The following is a 17773-nucleotide window of genomic DNA, read 5'->3' on the forward strand; positions in this document are numbered from 1 at the left end:
GCTGCGAGTGGGTGTGTTCCCCATTGTCTAACCCCTTTGTGATCTCTTTGTTCCTCAGATGTCCCGCAGAGCCTTCTTCAATGGGGAGAGCTTCATCGCTTCCAGCCAGAAACTCTCACTTTCCAATGCCTTTGAGGTTGGCTTCAGCTTCAGAAGCCTGGTCCCCACCGGGCTGCTCCTATACCATGCCGAGAAGGTGCGTGAACCTCCTGCACACAAGCTGAGGACAGACAGGGAGGAAGGGCTGTAATTAACATGGGGGACCAGGAGAGGAAGCAAGTGGAGCCACCAGCTGGTTCAGGAAGGTGGCACTCGAAATCAGAAGATAATGTCAGGACACGCTGCAGAAGGGACGCTCCTAGTATTGGGTGGATCATGGTAAAGAGTGCCACGGTTTTCACTTAGCTGGGACCAAAAGAGGAGCCAGTGAATGCTGCAAAGCCGAGCTGAGACTCTCTCTCCAGATCTAAAGGGATCTGCTCCCAGAAACCCCTTTGTCTCAATCCCGATCTTAGAGTGCAGTCCCCAGGGGGAGAGACTTTACATTAATGTCAAATTTGATAGTCTGCTTCCTATGCAAAAAAACACCCCGATGCATATAATTCAAATTCCCTGCACGTACCCGGATCAGTTCAGACTCCTGGGTTTTGCCTCCCCTACAGCAGATGGAGACAGAGTTTTGACTGACTCTGCCCTATACCCTGAGGTGCCACCTAAAGTTTGTCAGTATTACACTGTATCCAAGTAGATGGTGGAGGTGCAAAATCCTACAGTCTGTAGTTAAAAAAAAAAAAAAGTGGGGGGGGATTTTAGATTCTGAGCATAGTTTAGGCTTAGTGTCTCCTTTTAAAAAAAAGAAAAGGACTTGTTTCAGCCTGCCAGGGGGAGTCGGCAGGTCCTGCGGGGACCATTCCCCTGGTATTAGAGGCTACTGGAGAGAGGGGTCGAGGACCCTGCTGCCCAGCTTTGCTCCAGCACTGGGATGATACTGGGGAGCCTGGCTCTCTCACCCCAGGAGGGACAGGACCCACGCTGCTCGGCTCAGGTTTGAAAAAAAAAAAAAGTTGGAAACAAACTTCCTTTCTTGGTCCGGGCCTGAATTTCTGTTCCCTCCCATCGCTGCATTTGAAAAGCCGCTGCTATTTCTCCTCTCTGTTTCGGTCGGTCCCCCGGAGTCTCCTCACGATGCCGCGTGGTGCGGTCTGCCGCGCATGTGGGGTCGCACGCAATGGGCTGTGTTCTTCCAACCCATTCTCGATTTGAAGAAGGCCATCCAATGCCTTCGAGTCCCGCGGTTTCGTATGGAGACCCTATGGTCGTTCATTGCTTCAATGCACAAGGGAGAATTCCTAGCTTCTCTGGATCTCACTGAAGCGCACTCACACATCGGAATCCGTGCCGATCATCAGAAATTCCTGAGGTTTTCCATCCTGTGAGAGCATTTTCAGTTCTGCGCGCTGCCTTTCAGGCTTGCCACGCTGCCCAGAACCTTTACCAAGGTAATGATTGTGGTGGCAGCAGAACTCCAGAAGGAAGGATTCTTAGTTTATCCGTACCTGGAAGACTGGCTGATCCGAGCAAAGTCGGAGTCTCTCTGTTAGGGGGTAAGGAGCTCACTCTCCACAGGTTGCGCCAACACAACCTCGGGCCAAGGGTCCACAAACCCTAACACTCAAGAGCTGTTTCGCTGGACGGAGCATCACTTGATAGCCCTGGCAGCTTCTCATGTGTTTGGGGGGGGGGAGGGGGAGACTTACAAGCAGACTTTCTCAGCAGGCATATGTATAACCTCAGAGAACAAGAACTATTAGACATGGTGATGGCTCTCATTTACTTCAGGTGGGGCATTCTCCAGCTAGACTTAATGGCATCAAAGCAAAAAGTCAAAGCATGTTACTATCTCAGTGACAGATGAGAGATCAAAGCAGAGGGTCTTGATGCTTTTGTTTGTCTGGGGCCAGACGGGATTCTACTGTACATGTTTCCTTCTTGGCCCCTGATAGGCAGGATTCTAAGGCATATTGAGGCAAATCCGGGGAAGGTGATCCTAGTAGCTTCAGAAGGGCTATGACACTCGTAGTTGGCAGATCTGAGAAATCTGCTAGTGTCTGGTCGTCTATGGCTCGAATATCTAGTCATTATAACTTTGCCTCAGGCCAAGAAGCCTTCAGCTTTCTTGACTTATGTCTGGATGTGGAAGATATTTGAGTCGTGGTGTCTTGGGGAGAGGATTGCTCCTCTTTGCGCATTGATTTCTCAAATCCTTGCCTTTTTGAAGGGCACATGGCAGAAGAGGCTCCCATTCAGTTCTCTGTGAGTGCAGGGGGCAGCCTTGGGATGTTTTAGAGGTAAAGTGTAGGAGTTGTCCCTAGCCTCACATCCAGATGTAGTTTGATTCCTTAGAGGAATGAAACATCTATGGCCTCCGGTGAGGCGGGTGTTTCCTTCATGGAACCTGAATAATGTGTTACATACTCTCTGTGGTTCTCCTTTTGAATCGTTGAAGAAAACGTCATTGAAGGACCTTACACGGAAGATGGTAGTCCTAGTGGCGATAGTTCAGCTAGGTGGATTTCAGAATGTCAAGTGTTGTCTTGTGGGAACTCTTTTCTGTAGATTTCAGAAGATGGGGCATCAAAGCACACTGTGCCTTCCTTTTTACCAAAGGTGGCAACTTTTTTTTCACCTTAGTCGGACGGTGGAACTTCCTGCTTTTCAAAATATGGACTCTTCTGTTCCAGAAGCAAAGATCCTTCATTTGTTTGATGTGCATCAGGTCCTCTGGCACTATTTGAAGATCACCAACAGTTTTCGGAGGTCCAATCACCTCTTCGTTCTGTTTAGCAGAACAAGTAAACTGAATAAAGCTTCTAAAGTTACCATTGACGGTGCCTAAAGGAAGGTATTGTATTGATTTATGTTTTCAAAGAACATTCATTCCCCAAGGGACTATGTGCCCATTCTACTAGGGAACAGCTAGCATCCTAGACTGACTTAATAGGTTTCCCCACAGGAGATCTGGTGGGCAGCAACCTGGTCTTCTCTACACTGGAGGCATTATTGACTGGATGTTAGGGCGCTGGAAGCGACTGGTTTTGGGAAGAGTGTGCTATGAGCGGGTCTTTCAGATTCCTCCCAGTTTAGGGGAGCTTGGGTATATCCCATGCGTCTGGACTGATCTGGAGTATGAACAGGAAAGAAAAATTGGTTCTTACCTGCTAATTTTCATTCCTGTAATACTGCAATTGAATCCAGAGCCCCACTCTCTCTGGAAAGACCACTCTTTTTCTGTGTGTAAATAGTAAAGAATTTGTTTTCGATTTGGGAGTTTTAATTCCCTCTATAGATGAAAGGGCTCCAATTTGAGGGCTTGACCTTCCACCTGCTTGGTTTGGAGAGGAGGAGTTGTTTTTGGATTAATCTCTTCTTGGCTTGGGTACTGCTCATACTGAGGGACTGCAGGTGGCACACTATCTTAAGTAGCAATGTGTCAATAAAGCTTTTCTTCTCTGCCTCCATCTGCTGATTGGGATGCAAAACCCACTTGTCTGGACTGATCTGTGGTATTCTAGGAACAAATATTAGCAGGTAAGAACCAATTTTCCTATTTGAAGCAGTCAGAATTGGTGAGCTGTACAGACCTTCCCCTCACATGTCTCCTCTCTCTCCCCAGGATGAGAACTTCACCATTGCCCTGGAGGAGGGCTCTGTGGTCCTCTCTGTGACAGGCACCAGGGTTCAGTCCACAGGCCGGCACTACAATGATGGTCATAATCATTTTGTTGTCACCTCAGTAGCACCAACAGGGTAATGTCTTCATCAACCTAACCTCCATCATTCAAATACCTATCAGCAGTATGCAAGCCAATAAATCAAAGCCTGCAGCATACACGATAATACATTAAAGCCTGCAGCATACACACTAATACATCAAAGTCTGCACTATATGCTAATATATCAAATTCTACAGCACCCATATCACACACTAACACATCCAGACCTACCGCATTCATATTCCATGTTAATACATCAAAGTCTATAGCATTTTTACCACATGCTAACTCATCAAAGCATGCACTACCCGAACTGCATGCACTACCTGAACTGCATGTTTATATCACACGCTGTAAGTAGAGATGTGCCGAGTCAAAAAGTTTATTTTGGTTTGTTCATTTGTTTCATGGGTCAGTCATTTGTGAGATTCATCTTAAATGAAAAAAAATGTTTGTGTCAATCGTTTTTTATTTTACATTGGAGTCAATGGGGTACGCAATCCACAGGCCCCATTGACTTCATTGTGAAAGGGAAAAAGGGGCCTGGCCTGATGTCAAGGCCTGTTGCTGAGCCCCGGGCCTAGCCCTAGGCCCAATAGCAGGACATGGACAGGTCTTGTTGCTGAGGGCCAGGCTTAGGTCCACACCCCAACACCAAGCCCCAGCTCGAAACTGGGCCGATTGCTGAGGCTCGGGCCTAGAAGAAGTCCCAGACCCAAACACAATACTGGGGTCTGACCCTAGGCCATGTTTCATCACTGAGGCCTAGGCCCAGGCTCAAGACTGGGTCCAATTGCTGAGACCTGAGCCTAGGCCTTGACGCAATGCCATGGCTGGGTCCCATTGCTAAGGCCCAGGCCTAGGCTGGGTCTGTCACCTAGGCCCAGGCCTAATACCGGGGCCCAGCCTGAGGCTAGGTCCTAATGCTAAGGCCAGGATATGGGTCTAAGCCAAGGCCCAAAGGTGGAGCTGGGCCCAAGGGTGGGTCCTGACATCAAGGCTCAAGTCTGGAGGGCCAAGAGCAAGCCTTCCATCATCTTCTATCTTCTGTCAACTAAAAATAATACCATCCTTCCGAAGGACTGTGGTGCTTTTCTCCCATGTGAACAGCGTCATTTTGATGTACATCAAAATGGAACCATCTTCTTGGAAGGAAGGTGCTGCACTAGTGTCACCATGGTGCATCCTTCAGACAGACAGTGTCATTTTTAGTTGAAGGAAAAAGAAAGAAGACAGCAGAAAATCTGGGCCTAGGCCTAGTTCTGACCTTTGGCAATGGGACCCTGCCACAGCCAGGCCGCAGCATCTGGGCTGGACCTTAGCAACAGACCCAGCATCGGACCTGGGTCTGGGCCCCAGCATCAGGACCTGGCCTCGGGCTGGGGCCTGGCATTGGCCTGGGCCTAGGCCCAGGTAGGTGACAGGGTTTAAGTGATGAAACCTGGCTTCTGGGCTGGGCCTAGTCATGGACTTTGGCAATAGGACCCAGCCTCTGTCCTGGCCCAGTGTTGGGTCTGGGCCCAGACCTCTACAACAGGACCTGGCCTTGAGCTAGGCCTTGACATGGGGCCTAGATCTGGGTCTCTATGACAGGACTTGGCGTTGGGCCTTGGTCTAAGCCTGGGTCTCAGCAACGGCACCCAGTCTCAGGCCAGGACTCTGCATCAGGCCTAGTTCTCAGGATTCAGCCTCAGGCTAGGCTCCTGCATTGGGCCTAGATCTCAGTGAGGCCCCCTTTTTTTTTAATATTAGCTGAATATGAAAATACCTCACACTTTTCTGGTATTTTTGTCAGAAGCTATTTTCAGTTTGTCTCTTTCAGGCATAACTAAAAATGACTTAATTCGTCACGTTGAACTCATTTGTTTAAAAACAAATGTATATAACTAACCGGCAGCACTCATACCACATGCTAATACATCAAAGCATGCAGCACCCTTACCACATGCTAATACATCAACATTTACAACACTCATATCACATGCTAACATGTCCATATTGGTAGTGCTCATATCACACGCTAATACATCAAAGCATGCAGCACCAGTACCACATAAAAACACATACCACAAGCTTTCACATCCATGTCTGCACTTATATAACCGCACATTGTTTAGTACCAATGTGAGGAATGCACCCCACAGGGTCTTTGTGCATAGAGGGTGTGGTAGTTTTATATTCATGTGCATTGGGCATAGCCCTTTATTAAGGTAAGTAGTCTATTTTAATGCTGTTAAGGACATCAGTTCCTATTTTATTTATTTATTTATTTAGGATTTTTATATACCGGCAATCATGAAAACATATCTTGCTGGTTTACATAGAACAGGAGTGCATTATATACAAAAACTAGAACTGTGGTGACGGAAGGTACAGTTACATTTAACAAGGGAAGCCGAACTTGGAGAAGGAAGAGAAGGAGAGAAGAGAAATAGTTAAACAATATACAAATTAAATATAGTATACAAACTAATATACAAAATAGATGTTAAATACAAGAGAATGGTGTTTTTATAAATTTTATAAATTGTTTACAATGAGATCCTACAAGAGAAGACTGGGAGGCCTCGGTGTTGAGCTGAAAGAGTCATTTTGGTGGAGAATGTGGGGGAAACTGACCAGCAGAGAGAGAAGCTGGTCACATTGTACTGCAGGAAGGGTGACAAGCTCCAAAGCTGTGCCCGGGACACAGAGGGATGCTATCAATGTGAGTTTTATCCTCTAGCGCTCGGAGAGGTGGGTGATGACGATTTCTATTCCACAGATATGAGCTGCTCGTGGATGAAGAACGCAAAACCAGTCCAGCAAGAGAGCATCTGAACCCCACACCCATGAACGCCATGAAGTTTTATTTTGGCGGCGCACTCGCAGGCGTTCCCTACACTAACTTCACCGGATGCATTAGTAATGCCTATTTCACCAGGTACTGGAAGTCACTCCGTCACGTCAGGTTCAGTTTTATATTTCCAAGCAGACAATCATGGTTTGCCTTTACCGCTGGTAACTCTCTGACTCCGGTATTTGTTACTACATTTCTTTTATTTGCATTTCAATATATTAGGTACAAGCATAACTTGACAGGAAAAAAACTGTACATAACACCACAAAAAAAAAACAAAAACCTAAAACAGCCAAAACAGCTAAATAAATCAATGAAAATAAATGGGTAAAAAATATTCAGATGTGACCTCAAAACGTGGTTATTTCCAAATGCCTACAATCTCACTTAACCTTTCTGACATCACTACGTGCTCCTACACCAACAAACCCTTGATGAATATACCCTCAAGATCCCTTATCACTTTTTTCCAACCCGACACAAATAAATGTACCTGAAATATCACCGCTCAACATCCCCGCCTTCACTTCCCTCCAGCACCTAGTGCTAAAAACGCTATCCCTTCCCTACAACCTCCAACCCTATATCTCTCCCCTCTCCATCCGCCTAAGTCAACGAACATATCTTTTGCTTTAATTTATGATGTATGAACAAATCACGTGCTTGTAATTGGCTACCAATAACATTTATAGTCATGATGTAAACCGTTCTGATCTTAACTTGGAACGATGGCATCTAAAACGGCCAAATAAATAAATAATACTGTACATGAGAGTAATATATATGAGGGAGACCAAGGGTAAAGCCTCGGACTGGCTTCACAAGAAACAAAAGTTGCAAGAAATCTGAAAAAGAAATTACTGCTTCTGCTGATGCATTGCAGGCAAGATGACATTTTTAAATTCTACATTCTGTAAACTCGGAATGTGGGTTAGAAGATGCTAGAACGGGAAATGCACCAACCAAGAGATAGATCTCACAAGATAGAGAAAGAAAGTGACAAGGTGGTGCCAAGAGTCACAGGGATGACAAATACATAAGGAGGAGCATAACCATCACAATAAAGAGGTCCCTGGTGAGACCACATCTGGAGTAGAGAGTCCAGTTCTAGGATGAGCACAGAGGATCCTTAGCTGTGAGGGAGTGAGGGGTAAAGCCTGGGATAAGCACAGAGGATCCTTAGCTGTGGGGGAGTGAGGGGTAAAGCCTGGGATAAGAACAGAGGATCCTTAGCTGAGGGGGAGTGAGGGGTAAAGCTTGGGATAAGCACAGAGGATCCTTAGCTGTGGGGGAGTGAGGGGTAAAGCTTGGGATAAGCACAGAGGATCCTTAGATGTGGGGGAGTGAGGGGTAAAGCTTGGGATAAGCACAGAGGATCCTTAGATGTGGGGGAGTGAGGGGTAAAGCTTGAGATAAGCACAGAGGATCCTTAGCTGTGGGGGAGTGAGGGGTAAAGCCTGGGATAAGTACAGAGGATCCTTAGCTGTGGGGAAGTGAGGGGTAAAGCCTGGGATAAGCAAAGAGGATCCTTAGCTATGGGGGACAGAGAGAGGGGTAAAGCCTGGGAGAAGCACGGGGGATCCAGTGCATGGTCTTGAGACCCTTAGCTTCTTTCATATTCTTTTTCCCTGCTCACCAGGACAAATTTGCGCAGACCGAAAGAAGGCATTTTTATAGATGTCTCACCTTAGCTTTGTGTCATAGGATGGACAGAGATGTGGATGTAGAAGATTTTCAGCGCTATACAGAGAAGGTTCAAGCAAACCTGGATGGCTGCCCTGTGGAGCCTCCCCCCCTCGCTCTCCTTGACAAAGATGGACAGAAAATTTCCAAAGCCAAAGGACGCCTCAATAAAGGGGTAAAGCTTTTCCAGGAAAATACTTAACTGCTGGAGTAAGAGGGTGTTGCTGCTTTCTGTGTGTGGGTATGTAACTGCAGGAGGGTGTTGCAGCTCTGTGTGTAACTGCAGGAGCGTGAGTTTCACTACTCCATTGTAATTGGTGGAGGGTGTGGCCACTCTGTGGTGTGTCTGTAACTGCAGGAGGGTGTCACTGCTCTATGTGTAACTGCAGGAGGGTGTCACTGCTCTACATGTAACTGCTGGATGGTATTTCTGCTCTGTGTGTAACTTCAGGAGTGTGCGTGCCACTGCTCTATGTGTAACTGCAGGAGGGTGTCACTGCTCTACATGTAACTGCTGGATGGTATTTCTGCTCTGTGTGTAACTTCAGGAGTGTGAGTGCCACTGCTCTATGTGTAACTGCAGGAGGGTGTCACTGCTCTACATGTAACTGCTGGATGGTATTTCTGCTCTGTGTGTAACTTCAGGAGTGTGCGTGCCACTGCTCTATGTGTAACTGCAGGAGGGTGTCACTGCTCTACATGTAACTGCTGGATGGTATTTCTGCTCTGTGTGTAACTTCAGGAGTGTGCGTGCCACTGCTCTATGTGTAACTGCAGGAGGGTGTCACTGCTCTACATGTAACTGCTGGATGGTATTTCTGCTCTGTGTGTAACTTCAGGAGTGTGCGTGCCACTGCTCTATGTGTAACTGCAGAAGGGTGTCACTGCTCTACATGTAACTGCTGGATGGTATTTCTGCTCTCTGTGTAACTTCAGGAGTGTGCGTGCCACTGCTCTATGTGTAACTGCAGGAGGGTGTCACTGCTCTACATGTAACTGCTGGATGGTATTTCTACTCTGTGTGTAACTTCAGGAGTGTGCGTGTCACTGCTCTATGTGTAACTGCTGGAGGGTGTCGTTCCTCTGTGTGTGTGTATGTAACAGCAGGAGGGTGAGTTTCACTACTGCATGTGTAATTGCTGGAGGGAGTAGCCACTCTGTGGTGTGTGTGTAACTTCAGGAGGGTGGGTGTCACTGCTCTATATATAACTTCAGAAGGGTGGGGATCACTGCTCTATATGTAACTGCATGAGGGTGTGTGTCACTGCTGTTTGTGTAATTGCAGGAGAGTGGGTGTCTCTGCTCTATGTTTAACTGTTAGTGGGTGTTGATACTCTGTGTTTGGTTGTGTGTGTGTATGTAACTGCAGGGGGACAGTGTCACTTCTCTATGTGTAACTGCAAGAAGTTTGTATCATTCCTATATGTGTAACTGCTGGAGGGTGTCACTGCTCTGTGTGTGGGTATGTAACTGTAGGAGCGTAGGTGTCACTTCTCTATATGTAACTGCAGGAGGGAGTGTGTCACTGCTGTATATGTAACTGCCAGAGAGTGTCACTGCTCTGTGTGTGGGTATGTAACTGCAGGAGCGTAGGTGTCACTTCTCTATATGTAACTGCAGGAGGGAGTGTGTCACTGCTGTATATGTAACTGCCAGAGAGTGTCACTGCTCTGTGTGTGGGTATGTAACTGCAGGAGCGTAGGTGTCACTTCTCTATATGTAACTGCAGGAGGGAGTGTGTCACTGCTGTATGTGTAACTGCTGGAGGGTGTCACTGCTCTGTGTGTGGGTATGTAACTGCAGGAGCGTAGGTGTCACTTCTCTATGTGTAACTGCAGGAGGGAATGTGTCACTGTTCTATGTGTAACTCCAGGAGGGAGTGTGTCACTGCTGTATGTGTAACTGCAAAGGGGGGTGTGTCACTGCTCTGTGTAACTGCAGGAGGATGTGTGTCTCGGCTCTATGTTTAACTATTAGAGGATGTCAATACTCTGTGTTTGGTTGTGTGTGTGTATATAACTGCAGGGGGGTGGTGTCACCGTTCTATGTGTAACTGTAGGAAGGTTGTATCATTCCTATATGTGTAACTGCTGGAGGGTGTCACTGCTCTGTGTGTGGGTATGTAACTGCAGGAGTGTAGAAGTCACTGCTCTTTGTGTAACTGCAGGAGGGAGTGTGTCACTGCTCTTTGTGTAACTGCTGGAGGGTGTTGCTGTCTGTGTGTGTGTGTGTATGTGTGGGTGGGTGTGTTAGGGGGGGCAGTGTTTGGATTTTCTTCTTGAAACCCCATGTTTGTTTACACAAGAGAGACCCTGGGAATGGAAACGCTTTGCTGTTCATCACTGCAAGGAGTTATTTCTGCTTCAATGTCAGTGTGAAAAGAATAACGATAAGATAAAAGGCAGAGAAGGGAAATTGTGCCGCACTTCCCATGATGTTGTGCACGCCGCAGGGTAGGAGCCTGATCTTCTCTGGCTCAGCATCTCAGTCTTTGGCAAGGAGCTACTCCTGTTTCAGGGGGGTAGCAGCTTTCCCGCAGGTTTGCTTTAGGCTGCAAGCACAGCCGCTCTTGTGAGAGTGTAAACTCCAGTAAAATTTTAAAAGGAGCACACCTAAACATATTTGATTTTATATTGAGCATGCAAGTATGTGTTGGAACCTTTACTCACGAGAGAGAGAGAGAGAGATCTGACACCCTCTATATATCGAGGGGCACTTTCAGCTCTGGGTGGGTTTTTTTGGGGGGGGGGAGGCACAGTGTTACAAGGGTCTACAGACCCTTCAGCCGTGGCTGAATCCTGCTTTCTTTCAATCCTGCTTAAAGGCAGCAGAATTTTGTTTCTATGTAAGAAAAAATTGATCTATAATAAAAAGAAATACATATCTATTTATATAAAATGCTGGCTTTTAACTGTCCTAAGTTTTTAAGAGGATCTCTCACTCATTTTTCAATGCCCAAATAGCACCCTCTAATAACCTTCCCTGCCATCCCGAGCTTCATTGCCCACTTCTCTTTATTTTCTTATACGAAGAGGAGGAAGGACCAGGAAAGCGCTGCCCCACTTCTAACAACAGGGTACAGATCGGAGCAGCGGAAAATGAAGTCACACACAGACCCTGCCTGCTATTTGCCCAGCAAGCCCAAGGCTACGGAGAATGCGTGGCAGTACGGAGGCATCGCCAACAGCCGCCAGGAATACCCGCACATCCCAGCGAACTTCACCGAGAGGTAAGGCGCTGCACCCCGGGCTGGGCTCACATCTTCGTGCCCGGCATGCTGGGCCATATACTGGATCCCGGGACAGGAGGATGGGGCGGGATTCTGCTCACCGGGACTGTAGTGCATAGGTCGTCGTGCTTTTACAGTGCTGACAGTGTACACAGAGCTTGTACAAGGTAAACAGGAGTACATCGTTACCGAGCTTCCTGTAGGAATGGTGTACTGGTAGTTTGCAGAGGTCTTATGAAGAGTAATTGCCAGTCTCTTGTGAAGCTTGCAAAGAACCACTTGGGAGTACAGTGCATAGAAAGCTTGCAAATGGTCCTCTCCAGGACCTGCTGCCCCTCTGTGCAGGTCAGCCCTCACTATTTGCTATCCCACTCCTGTACCCGCCGGCTTGGCAAGGCCCTCTCCCCTCAGATGATTTTTCCCTACCCATCGCTTGTCTCTAGCATTCTTCCCCATGTCAGTCCCCCCAGGCACGCTTTCTCCCCCTCCCCTGAAGGTGCAGCTCAAGAAAGAGTGCCATTAGCTCCTGAGAGAGCAGGAGAGGCTTATGAGCTGTGGCAGGACTGAAGACGGAAGAAATAGAGGAACCTGTTCCTTTGCTGAGAGCATTTCAGAGAGGCAGTTTGGGAAAAGGAAGTACGAACAAAGGAGACTGGGAGGTTGGTGGTACCATTAGAGGTCATGAGACTGGGAGGATGGTGGTATCATTAGAGGTCATGAGACTGGGAGGTTGGTGGTACCATTAGAGGTCATGAGACTGTGAGGGTGGTGGTGTTATCTGAGGTCACAGGGCTGGAAGACTGGGAGGATGGTAGTACCATTAGAGGTCATGAGACTGGGAAGAAGGTGGTGCCATTAGAGGTCATGAGACTGTGAGGATGGTGGTGTTATCTGAGGTCACAGGCCTGAAAGACTGGGAGGATGGTGAGGTCTTAGCATTTTAAACTGTTCACCTTAGGATGATATTGTATTTTCTGTACTCTGACAAGAGATACACTAAGTATTAGAGGCAGGTCTTATATACTCTATAATTCCCTGTACATACCCAAAGTAGTCCAGACTCCTGGGTTTTTCCTCCCTGCCAGGAGATGGAGACAGAGAAAGTTTCGCTGACACTGTACATAACCCATTGTGCCACCTGCAGTCCCTCAGTATTTCTCTGTCTCCAGCAGATGGTAGATGGTGTAAACCTGCAGTTTGGAGAGAGAGGGAAAAAAAACATTAAAAGACAACATTTCTGGATCCTCCCAGGGGGTTGGGAGGTCCTGGTGAGGCCACCCCACCCCCACCCCTGGTTTGAGGCGGACTAGCAGGGGGGTTGGTGACCCTTGACGGCAGCTCGCTCCGAGATTCCTTGGAGATGTATATCTAGTGGTCCAGATCCCTCGTCCCCCATGAACAGTGTTGGTTCCAGTGGCAGCTCTGCAATTCGGGTCCCGTATGATTGGAGAAGTATTGAATTTCTGTTCCGGGGCTAGTTACAGCAGTGGATGTAGTTTTAAAATTTTTTTAAAAAAAGGAAGAGAGACCGGGAGGCAGTGGAATCATTGCGCCGGTCACTCGGTGGCCTTGATCGCTGCTGCAGAGCTGGTCACCCGGGGGTTTCCTGAGGTTCAGATAAACAGGGTGGGGCTAGTGACGCGCTGCTCAGGCCACGTGGCAGTGGCACACGGCAGACAGTGCCGTTCGTGTGCAGACTCGTGGTCGTTCCTAAATTCGGACGGCTTTTATTCTGTGTGCACCCTTGGTGGGGAAGGCACTTCGGGGGAGACCAGCACTAGTCCAATAGCTAAAAGAGCCTGGTGAGTGATGGGGTCTAGTGCAGAGACTTTCCCCCATCAGCATGGGAATGGTGGCCATTTTCAATTACTTAGCAATCTTGGCAAGAGAGGAAGGGGAATCCTTTCTCAACTATCGCCAGCGGTTCCCTGTCCTGAATAGGTGCAGAGAGGCACTGTCACCAAGGAGGAGTCTCTAGTTCTGGTTGAGATCTTCTGCCGGTGTAATTTGCTTATGCGCAAAGCTTGTTTAGTGGAACAGGCAGCAGGGGATGCTGGCTTTCGGCCCCAGTCTCCAGGGATTATCAGCCAATCAAGAGACCTGAGCTGCTGGGAAGCTCTTTGGGCCTTCGATGATTTTCAGTGCCGGATGTTGAATGGATCTGGGCCTAAACGTGCTGAAGGTGCAGGCAGGCTTTACTTAGCCGCATGGTAGGCTGTGTCGGTGGTTCCCTTCCCACGCTCGTAGGTGTGTGCACGCATTCTCGCTGCAAGGCAGTTGCATGCACAGAGACCTTTGTGCATAAGGCTGCGGCCTAGATTTGAGCGTGTACATTTGTAACCTAGACATGAGCACGTATTTGCACAGGTGCTTGCGTGCGCAAGACTGCTACATAGACTGGAGCACATATTTGCACGGGTACTTGTGCGCAGAACAACGAGAACCTAAAACTTGATCACATATTTATGCAAGTAAGACTGCCGCTATTTTCTATACTCTGACAAGAGATACAGTAAGAATTAGAGGCAGGTCTTACGTAAACCATAAATAATGGGGTGGATTTTAAAAGTGGTGCATGCATCGGCGTGCACAGGTTATAAAATAGGATTCCTGTGCGCACATGCACGCTGGATTTTAATATCTGCATGCATATGTAAGAGTGGGTGGCCTCCTCCTCCATGTGCAGGAGGGGTAATTTTTTACATTACGCACGACAATGCGAATAGGGCTTCCCCAGTTATCTCCCAGTCTGCTCCAATAAAGGAGTGGATTGGGAGGGAACTTCCCTACCTCTAACCCTAGTCTTCCTCCTTCTTCCCCTCTCCTCCCAGACCCCTTAACTACCCTACCTATCCCCAATTTTTTTTATTTTTATACTTAATGCTCCTCTGGAGCAGAAGTAAACTCCACGTACCAGCCGGCTGCCGGCATGTACTTCCCCAGGGCAGCGTCTGCCCCGCCCCCTCCCCACCCAGACCCCGCCCCCAGCCCACCCTTTTTCAATCACCCTGCACTTCTGCGTGTACTGGGGGTTACATGCGTGGCCCGGCCCTTTTGAAAATGCGCTCGGCGCACACAGGACCCAGCCACGTGCATAACCCCCGGTTTTACCGCACGCAGGGCTTTTAAAATTCAGCTGAATATGTTTAGGTGCAGAGGTGTCTGTCTGGGGGCTAGCAGTTCTAATGGCTTGTCCAGGGAGGATAGAGGCTCAGGCATTGACTTCTAGCCTACAGAGCTGGATGATAGCAGGGGATCGGCAGTACAGGTCAGACCAGCCCATACAGATTCAGCAAATGGCAGAGACAGCAGAGTTGGCCCATGTCGGCCAGAGGAAGGACACAGCAGTAGTGAAAGGAAGGGGTAAATGGGGCAATAGCATGGTTGGGCTGTGGTAATAAGTGCTGCAGTCAGGCAAGAAGGGGAGTGGGTTTGTATACAACTATTCATATGCTGCAAATATTTTGTGGCTATTATCTGGTGTATTTTGTAAATTTTTTAATGTTTTGTGCTGTCATCTGGTGTATTTATTAAATTTTATAATATTTTGAGCTATCTGGTGTATTTTTAAAATTGTATAATATTTTATGGCTGTCAGCTGGTGTATTTTATACATTTTATAATGTTTTGTGTCTGTCAGCTGTGTATGTATTAAATTTTATAATATTTTGTATCTGTCTGCTGATGTATTTTATACATTTTAGAATATTTTGTGCTGTCATCTGGTGTATTTATTACATTTTATAATATTTTGTGGCTGTCAGCTGGTGTATTTTATAAAGCCCTTTTGTCCTGAACCTTGAATGAACAATCTTTGATGGGTTTCTTCCCCAGGGCTCATCTGTCTCTCAGTCTGAGAACTCACTTGTCCAGTGGGATGATCTTCTATGTCTCAGACAAGGAAGAGGAGAACTTTCTGACCCTCTTTCTAGCCCAAGGGAAGTTGAACTTTGTGTTTAATGTGGGCCCCAAGAAGCTGAAAATCAAGAGCCAGGAGAAGTACAGTGATGGACTATGGCACAATGTAAGGGGACGGGGGGCTGGTTTGACTCTGGCACATTGTGAGGGGCTGTGGTTGGTCGGACTCCAGTACATTGTGACAGGTGGGATGATTGAAGGCATGGGGCAAAGGTCTGGGACTCAGCACTGTACCAAGTGCTTGCTCCCCCTGGAAGGTGAATGCTGCACCATGTGTTTAATCCCCTCTCCTCGCCATGCAGAGAGTGCTGCGCTGTGTGCTTTTCCTCACCGGAGGCAGAGTGCTGCACCATGTGCTTGATATCCCTGAAGGAAGAATATGCTGCACTCTGTGGGTTGATTGATGTCCCCAGAGGAGAAAGTGCTGTACCTTGTGGTTTATGACCTGGAGGAAGAGGAGGCTACACCATGTGCTGAATAGATGGCCCCAGGAGGAGAGAGCTGCAGTGTTCTGGACGCCCCTGGGAGGAGAGAATGATGGAAGGAGGGGGGTGCTGTAGCATGTACTGGATGCCCCCAGGGGTGGTTGGGAGGAGACGTTCTGCACTAAGTGTTGAGTGGCAGTTGCTCCTGGAACAGGTGGATATAGCTCCTGGGATGGATGTAGGAGATACAGTGAAACATACTGACCAGTATTCTCTGCCAACTCAGGTGATATTCACCCGGGAGAGGAACAAAGGACGTCTGATAATTGATGGCCTGCGCATGCAAGAGAAGATATTTCCCATCTCTGCCTTCCCTTGGCACATCCAAGGACCTCTTTACTTAGGAGGTGTGGCTCCAGGAAAAGCTTCAAAGCATATTCAGGTAAATCGTACGTCTACTACACACAGGGCCAGATTTTAAAAAGGTTGCGCGCGTAAATCCTCCGGAGACGCAAAGGTAAAATAAAGGTTGGGGGGGTTAGAACAGGGCTAGGTGGGGGAAAAGTTAGGGGAAGGGGTGGGAAGGTCAGGCTAGGGGGGAGGGAATGGGGGAAGGCAGCACGGTTCGGCGCGCGCATGGTGCACAATTGTGCACCCCCTTGTGTGCGCCGACCCAGGATTTTTAACATGCGCGCGCCTGCGCGCACATGTTATAAAATCGGGCGTACATGTGTGCGCGCCGGGTAGCACGCGCAAATGTACGCCCATGTGCAACCTTTTAAAATCTACCCCAAAGTGTCTCACACAGGATCCTACACTTCACACAGTGGGGTAGATTTTAAAAGAACTGTGCGTGGCCTATATGTGTGTGTACGCTACCCGGCGCATGCACATATAGGCCCGATTTTATATCTGCGCGCGCATGTTATAAAATCCGGGGTCGGCGCACGCAAGGGGGTGCACAATTGTGCACCTTGTGTGCGCCGAGCCGCGCTGGCTTCCTCTGTTCCCTTCCCCCTAGCCTGACCTTCCCCCCCCTTCCCCTAACCTTTCCCCCCTCAGCCCTACTCTAACCCCCCCCCCCCCCACGATCTTTATTTTACCTTTTGCGCCTGCCTTCAGGCAGGCGCAAGATGTGCGCGCCGGCCGATTGCCGGCACACGATCTCTGACACAGCGGCAAATGGCCACTCTGCCAGGAGCCACTGATCCCGCCCCTCCCCCAGACCGCCCGGGACCACCCACGCCCCGCTCCCTTTTAAAGCCCCGGGACTTACACGCATCCCAGGGCTTTATGCGCGCCGCCGGGCCTTTTGAAAATAGGCCCGGTGCGCGTAACCCATTTACGCACGTAGATCTTTGAAAATCTGCCCCAGTGTCTCACACACAGAGCCTCTTCTAAACAGGAAACCAGGAGGGAATAATGACAGAACTGCACAGGACAGGACTTGAGTGCTATTACCAAGTGTTGTTATATGCAAGGAGCCTGTACCTGGACAAAGCCCTGTGACAGACTATCTGGGTACCAAATCCAGACAGTGAGAGGAAAGTGGCAAAAAGCACAATATCTTATAGCATTGTGAGAGGAACCTGACTGAACCAATACCCCAGCTTGTCTGCACCTCTCCCACTCATTGCTGGGGGTCAGCCTCTCCACACCAGCTGGCCTACATCCCCTTCTCTCATTATCAGGGTTCAGCTGGACCACACCAGCACATCTGCACCTCTCCCACTCATCACTATGGATCAGCCTGACAATACTAACTGTTCCATATCCCTCCCCCTCACTTCTGGGATTCAGCTCGACCACAGCATCACACAAAGCATGCCCTACCCCTCTCCTTCATTCTTGGAGGGTCAGCTTGACCATACCAGCAGGCCCATACCCATCATCTCATTACTAAGGG

The 17773-nt window shown here is 48.4% G+C and overlaps 1 protein-coding gene across 3 annotated transcripts in view; it reads left to right on the plus strand.

The window, feature by feature from the left end:
* Positions 1-17773, plus strand: part of LAMA4 (laminin subunit alpha 4) — a 222748-nt gene that overhangs the window by 184490 nt on the left and 20485 nt on the right. For all 3 annotated transcript variants that reach the window (XM_029595241.1, XM_029595243.1, XM_029595242.1), the window contains exons 29-35: positions 59-196; positions 3674-3807; positions 6538-6696; positions 8317-8470; positions 11328-11524; positions 15359-15548; positions 16154-16309. In XM_029595241.1, coding sequence (XP_029451101.1) covers positions 59-196; positions 3674-3807; positions 6538-6696; positions 8317-8470; positions 11328-11524; positions 15359-15548; positions 16154-16309 — 1128 coding nt within the window. The remainder of the gene's footprint in view (positions 1-58; positions 197-3673; positions 3808-6537; positions 6697-8316; positions 8471-11327; positions 11525-15358; positions 15549-16153; positions 16310-17773) is intronic.

The sequence above is a fragment of the Rhinatrema bivittatum genome, chromosome 3 (genome assembly GCF_901001135.1).
Source record: "Rhinatrema bivittatum chromosome 3, aRhiBiv1.1, whole genome shotgun sequence".
Taxonomy (NCBI): domain Eukaryota; kingdom Metazoa; phylum Chordata; class Amphibia; order Gymnophiona; family Rhinatrematidae; genus Rhinatrema; species Rhinatrema bivittatum.